The sequence below is a fragment of the Schistocerca americana genome, chromosome 7, assembly GCF_021461395.2.
Source record: "Schistocerca americana isolate TAMUIC-IGC-003095 chromosome 7, iqSchAmer2.1, whole genome shotgun sequence".
In the NCBI taxonomy this organism is placed as follows: Eukaryota; Metazoa; Arthropoda; class Insecta; order Orthoptera; family Acrididae; genus Schistocerca; species Schistocerca americana.
Genome location: NC_060125.1, coordinates 276,902,554 through 276,910,094, shown reverse-complemented (window position 1 = coordinate 276,910,094; position 7,541 = coordinate 276,902,554). Strand labels below are relative to the sequence as shown.

General features: G+C 41.3%; 1 protein-coding gene across 1 annotated transcript in view; it reads right to left on the bottom strand.

Moving 5' to 3' along the window:
* Positions 1-1,145: 1,145 nt before the first annotated feature.
* The window catches only part of LOC124622279 (transaldolase), a 42,370-nt gene continuing 35,974 nt past the window's right edge, over positions 1,146-7,541 (bottom strand). Inside the window, exon 6 of the mRNA XM_047147944.1 lies at positions 1,146-1,618. Coding sequence (XP_047003900.1) covers positions 1,446-1,618 — 173 coding nt within the window. The 3' untranslated portion in view covers positions 1,146-1,445. The remainder of the gene's footprint in view (positions 1,619-7,541) is intronic.

The following is a 7,541-nucleotide window of genomic DNA, read 5'->3' as shown; positions in this document are numbered from 1 at the left end:
TAAAGTGAACAAATTCTTTGATGAGCTTTCTGCAGATCACAGAATTGTAGGTACACTACGGTCTTTTCAAGTCAGTTTCAGGAGCTTCTGTTGGTATTTTAATCCAAAAATTACATTTTACCAGCATACTGGATGTTAACAGTTATTTTCCTTTCTTACATCCTGTTGATCTTTTTAAGTTAGAAAACAAAGATATTCAGGAAAAGAGCAGAAAGATTGGTCAGAAAGTACAAATCAGATTCTGCCATAAATCTTTCACGTGAATTCATTATCCCAGGTTGTGCTATGTACAAGGTTGCCTTTACCTACTCACTGCACTTAGCCAGAAATCTTTAAATATATTTAAAGTCTTCCATTTCCCTTTCTTACTACTTTGGTCATGTACTCACTCTGTTCAACAGTATATTGCTTCGAAGTATTATGGCTAGATATCTAAAAGAGTGACAGACTCCCGAAGTTTATTGCAATTTGGTGCTATCGGTTTCTTTCTATTTGTTATGGGCATGGTCTTGCACTTAACCTCCTGACATTCAGTATAGAAAACGAAAATATTAACCAAATGATTTAGCATTTCACTGTAAACCTCCAGAGATGGTTCTTTACTGTAAGTAACAGCAATGCTTATGAATACCCAGTGCTGACCTGTTTGAAATTCTTCACACGTATCGAGAGCATTCGTGACAATGTGTCCGATGTATTAAGACGATTACCGAGTTCAGCTGAATCCACTGTTTGCAAGACCGTGAGTGAAGCACGTAGTCATATACACACATTTGTGGTTTGTTTTCCCTCTAGTGGTTATGTCAGTCCTTTCAGAGAAGATCCTTTGTTCTCCTGTAATCTCTGTGAAAGTTCAGCAAGAGAATATGTTATGATTCTACAACAAATGGGTATTTGTCTCTAATTCCATACATCCTTTTGCCATTTTTATTGTATATAGTTGTGTTCTTTGTCTTTTGCAACCCTGTTGAACTACTCACTCCTTACGTAAATAGTTGATAAACTTGAGTAAACATTAACTATAAGCATTTAGTTACTGTCAAATTGTTCCCTGCATGTGTGCATAATTCCACGTATGTGCACATATGTAACAGAAAGAAAGGAAAAGAAATTAAGGAGGGGGAGGGGGAACAAAAAGAATTACGTGAGTGACCAGTGGTCCCGAACTTTGTATATATTTCTCATTAGAATTTGTTTTATAAACATGTAACACTGTAAAACATCACTCACAAAATAAATTTATCTAAAACTGTACTTCGTTATTAGGTTTTGTCAACAGCACCTTACTGGAATTATTTACATCCCCAGTGACAAGGTTCATTAAATGATAAATTACCAATGCCACATATTTAAAATCCTGTTACCCATTTACAATGAATAAGGAAAATTTTCCACCAGCTGTTAAAGTATCAAGGCCACTTAAAACACAAAATTCATTAAACACATCATTTTCCTTTAGCAGCCAAGTATTCAGTAAGCATCTTCTCAAGTTTCCTGGAATCCTCTGCAAATTTTCGGATGCCCTCTGACAGTTTTTCAGTGGCCATCTGGTCTTCATTCAACATCCAACGGAAGGCTGCTTCATTAAGGGTCACTTTATCAATATCCAACTTTCGTGCTGGAAATGAAAAAGATTTACATTTAAAAATAATCAAAATTCACTACAAATTCAGCATCGTTGTATATATTGAAAGGCAGACATCTTTGTATTTTAAGCTTCCTGAGGTCACTGCTAAAATTCTGCTGAGTATAATTTAGTTATCTTTAACACTAAGACTTACAAAAAGTGGATTTACACGTAGATGAGACCTGAGGGCACTAGAAATTTTCAGACTGATTATACTCCAGGGTGTATATGTGGACAAGGAAAAGAAATTCCCAGATTTCCCGGTTAAAAATACACTTTTTCCGTGTTAAGTGACAGTATACTCTTCCTCGGCACTGTAAAAGTCATGAATCCTTTGAATGTTTATGGTTTTATATACCGACGTAGAATTTCCCAGCACTTTAGAAAATGAAACTCAGGGGGAAAAACACGTTTTGGAAGACCTTTGATGTGCAGCAACATGTACGCCGCATATTTTCACATTACGAAGGTACAAATTTGAATTCCACCAAACAACGCATGTCACTTTCCGAAGCATTGAAATTGAGATTTTGATGTACTTTTGTAAGTGTCATAGCTCATTCACGTGATCTCGCCAGCTGATGACAGCAATACGACACGTGATGTAGTCAGCCAATAGCAAGATCATTCTTAAGTAGCGCGAATACACAAATAATAAAAGTTAATGGCTCAAATTAATATACATAGCATTCACATATAATATAGATCACGAAGATTAATAGGCTGGAATAGAAGGTAAGCTTCCACATATAGTGTTGATCTTTTTTGTGCGTGTTACACTTTAAGAGACATCACACAAATGTGCCAGTAAAATTTTTAATAATGACGCAAATGTCTCATCTTCTGTGTTCGAAATTCTTCTAAATGGTCGTCCTCAAAGAGTTGATTTTTACATGAGAGTCAAACGCTTTGCGATTTAAGAAATTCATCTTACATTCTCGCACGTAGTTCATGTTGCGTAAAAGGAAACCTGCGATGAATGTAACGCTTTTCAAATCACCATTCGCAATATTTTCCTCGACCTGTTAGAAATGGGTCCGTTTCAGTAGTTGCAAGAGAGCTCCAGAAAACTGGCATCACTGCACTTGCGCAGCTAGGATGACGAAGGAAGCCCATATGTTCGTACATGTAAAACATTAAAAGATCTTACATCATGTCATAAAAGAAACAAGACATCAAATGATTCTTCAAGAGCGTCGGGATTTCGCTAACCATACTCAAATGCGCAATTCGGCTTAAAATACACATCCGTATGTAAATTTTCTTGGAGTACCAGTACTCATATTTGGTTCTTTATTATAGCATAATGCCAGACGTGCACTTGAAATGCAGCGAACAGTTGAAACTAGCCAATAGTGTGAAATTAAACACTTCGTTTCAAATAAATTGACTGCCTCAGTAGAAAGGATTAATAAAAGCCAAATCTCTTTAGCAAACCGGCAAAAATAACTTAATTTTTCTGTAAGGCAATTAATGCTTGACTATCACAGGTGGAAATAAAATCTGAAACTATTAACACATTTTAGCCTGCCGTAATTATGCGAACGTATTTTAATTCATTTGATAGCTCCCAGCCACAAAAATCCATGTTATCATTTAACGTGAGAGCAATAAATGAAGAGGAAACAACAAAAAATTACTCAACACAGGTCATGTGGAGACGACCCACCTCCCCACCACAACTGACTGCTTTGTGCATCAGCCCAGGATCTACGATATTTCTGAACAGGGGCAATATTTAGTAGTGGCACCCAGCCACACTTGCATAACCAGAAGCGGGAGAAGGTGCTACTCGTACGCGACTCAACTGCGCATGCGCAAGAGCCCGCTCGCAACTGCTCAAACGAATCTAATTTAAACAGGTGTCACGCCACGCTCATTGGAGGCAATTCGTTGTTATAAAGCATTGCATAGTGTTCCTAAAGCCTTTGACACACTTTATTGTTGGCAGACGCTTGTATGAGCACTGTTTTGTCGATGTATACGGCACATTTCCTTTGCAACTTAAGCTTTTTTCAAGGACGCACAAATACCTAGTAACATAAAACATTTGTTCCTTTTTAGTACTGAAAACTCAGAAATAAAAAAACCCTGTCCCGGAATTTTTCTGACAAACGGCATGTAATAGTACAGCAGATTTTGGAATTAGATTCTACATTCCAAGGCAAGGGGCACATGCGGGTTCTGACAACAATTTACTGGTTGTGAACTGCAACTGGTAGAAACTGCAAAAAGATAGGAAATTAAGGTGACATAATCTTGGTTAAAAAAAAAAAAGTTATTTAGAATTTCAAAGGGAGCATTAGGCAAGAATTGGATGAAACAGGGTAGCATTGAGAGACGAAATAATGAAGGCAGCAATCTATCACATAGGAAAGAAGAAAAGGCTCAGTAGATACACCTAATTCAACTGACAAAAGGAGAAAATACAAAAATGCAGCAAATGATGCATACAACATGAAATACAAGCATATTAAAAACGATATTGGCAGGAAGTGCAAAACTGATAAACAAGTGATAGTAACACAAATGGAAGTCCATAGAAGCATGTATTAGAGGAAACATAGATGTTACCTACAGGAAAATGAGAAAGGCAGTTGGAGAAAATAGAAGCAACTGTATGAATTTCAAGAGCTTCAACGGGAAACCAGTACTAAGAGAAGAAGGGAAAGCTGGAAGGTGGAAGGCATACTCACAGACAGAACACAAGGAAAATGAACTTTAAGGAAATATTACAGAAAGAGGCGAAGGAAAACATGACGATGAGATGGGAAATACGAAATTGCAAGAAGAATTTGCCAAAGCCTTGAAATACGATAAGTCCAAAGGTGGCCATAGGAATAGGCGACATTCCATAAGAACAACAAATACCCTTGGGAGAGCCACCCATGACAAGATTCTTCATCTGGTGTTCACGATGTACGAGACAGATGAAATAACCTCAAACTTCATAAAGAATGTAATGATGTCAGTTCTAAAGAAAGCAGGTGCTGAAAGGTGTGAATATTAAATAACTATCATTGTAATAAGTCATGGTTGGAAAATACAGGGATGAATTATTTACAGAAGAATGGGGAAACTGGTGAAACCAACCTTAGGGAAGACAAGTTTGTTTCTGAAAACATTTAGGAAACACGAGAAAATAGATTTCCAACTTAGTGTCTACACACTACATTTGTAGTGCTCCTGTCCACTATACTCATTACTCGCGGCAATCAATCTACCGATTCCTGTACGAGTTTGAGCAATGTGAGTGCATTCGCACTGAAGATCATTGGCCAATAGGCCTTACATATATGCAAATACCATCTTCATATATATCAGTAAGGCATGAAGACGGTGTGTGTGTATGTGTGTGTGTGTGTAATCCCTGCAGTCGCACTATCCTTTGTGTCCTCGATGGCTCAGTTGGACAGAGCGTCTGCCGTGTAAGCAGGAGATCGTGGTTCGAGTCCCAGTGAGGGCACACATTTTCAACTGTCCCCGTTGATATTTATCAATAAGCAGCTAATGGTCTAGATTTCATTGTAATTTATATTTATAGCATTTGCACACATACAGATACCTTTTGAGAATGTTGACTTGAATACACTCTTCAAAATATTAAAAGAGGCAGGCATAAAATGCAGGGAGAAAAAGGTTATTTACAACTTGTACAGGTCTCAGACAGCAAGTATATGAGCTGAAGCCTATGAACGGGAAGCAGTGGTTAAGAAGTGAGTGAGACAATGTTAGTCTGCACACTGAGCAAGCTGTAAAGGAAACCAGACAAAAATTTGGATAAGTTGGTTGGTTGGTTGGTTGTTTGAGGTTAAAGGGACCAAACAGCAAGGTCATCAGTCCCTTGTTTCAAATAGACTCCATTCTGCTAACGGGGCATCTCAGTATAGTCAGAAAAATAAAACGGATAAAGGGGAAACGTAAAAGGGCAGTCACGTTGTCATTAGTAAAAACAAATGAGGGAAGTAGGCAAGATAACGAACCCAACACTATGCTGAAGCAGCATAGGCAAGACCACCTGTGACTTAAAAGGTACAACTGCTATAATGCAGAAAGTACGTATGGGAATAGAAAAACTAACCAAGCCTTAAAAAGAAGGGGTAAAAACAGTAAAAGGGAAAGAAAAGAGGATTCCGGTCAGGGAGGTGAATCGGGAATCTCTGAACACTGCCTACAGTGGGAGACACCCAAACACTCACCGCCCTGCCCCAACACCAGAGGGAGATTAAAAACTTTAAAACTGAGAATAAAAACCACTCTCCCGGAGGAAACCTAGAACCAGAGAGACCATCCGGGAATCGTCAGCCAACATCAAAGGTAAAGTGTGGGGGAGTCTGTACTTAGCACGCAGAGCCAAAAGAAGGGGGCATTCAACCAAAATGTGGGCCACTGACTGGAAGGCTCCACAACCACATAGCGGGGGTGGCTCATCACGCAAAAGGAAGCCATGGGTCAGCCTGGTATGGCCAATGCGGAGACGACACAGTGTGGTCGAGTCCTTGCGGGAGAGGCTAAAGGAAGAACGCCATGGGCCTGGATTCACCTTAATGGCACGAAGTTTATTAGACAGTGGAGTAGCCTCCCAAGAATTGGCCCATGACTGTGCAAAGTAAGATTTGATGTGAAGCCGTAAATCCGCTGCAGGAGGGGTTACAGAAAACGGGGGGTAAGTAACTGCTCCCCCAGCCAAACGATCAGCGAGCTCATTACCCGGGATACCCACATGGCCCGGGACCCATAGGAAGTCAATGGAACAAGCAGCACGGTGAAGATCAGCGAGATGGTCATGGATGGCAGAGACCAAGGGATGGTGCGAAAAACACCGGTCAATAGCAAGAAGGCCACTCATCGAGTCCGTACATAACAAAACGCGGTTGTGTTGGGATTGTTTAATAAAGGTAAGGGCCCGGGAAATTGCCATCAATTCCGCAGTAAACACCCCACATGAGGGTGGCAGTAGATGATTTTCCGTTCCAACAAAGGACGTGAAGGCATACCCAACATGATCAGCAGATTTAGAGCCATCAGTGTAAAAAACAACAGCATCCCGAAACTCCCATAAAATTTGGCGGAAAAAGGAACGGAACACCACCGGGGGGATGGAATCTTTCGGACCGCGGCGGAGATCCATCCGAATTCGAGGCCGAGGAACTAACCAAGGAGGGGTGGAGGGGAGGGAGCGAGGAAGACAGGACAAAGAAGGAAGCCGAAAATCACGGTTAAGAGACGCAAGGCGCAGCCCAACCGGTAAACCCGCCCGAGGGCGGGAGTCAGGCGGGCGACGTCCATGGTCTGGGAATAGGATAGAATAGGAAGGATGAGCGGGAGAAGAACGGATAGTAAGGGCATAAGACACCAGAAGCTGGGACCGCCGAACAGAAAGGGGGGGGATCCCAGCTTCAACCAGGAGACTATCAACAGGGCTAGTAGGGAAGGCACCGGTGGCCAAACGGATACCACGATGGTGGACTGGATCCAGCACGTGCAGCGTGGAAGGAGCAGCTGAACCATAAACTTGACAACCATAGTCCAAACGTGACAGAACTAGAGCACGATAAAGACGGAGGAGGAGGGAACGGTCCGCACCCCAGGAGGAGTGGGCAAGGAAGCGAAGGACATTGAGTTTACGGAAACAACCTACCTTCAGGAGTCTGATATGGGGCAGCCAAGTGAGCTTGTTGTCGAAAAGAAGACCTAGGAAACGAAACTGTGGAACCACAGGCAATCTTTGTGCAGCGAGATAGAGCTCTGGATCAGGGTGGACCGTAGTACGGCGACAGAAGTGGACCACCCGCGATTTTAAAGGAGAGAATTGAAACCCGTGTGAGAGGGTCCATGCAGAGGCACGCCGTATAGCCACCTGGAGCTGCCGTTCTGCAGATGGCATCGAGGAGGAACTAACCCAAATGCAGAA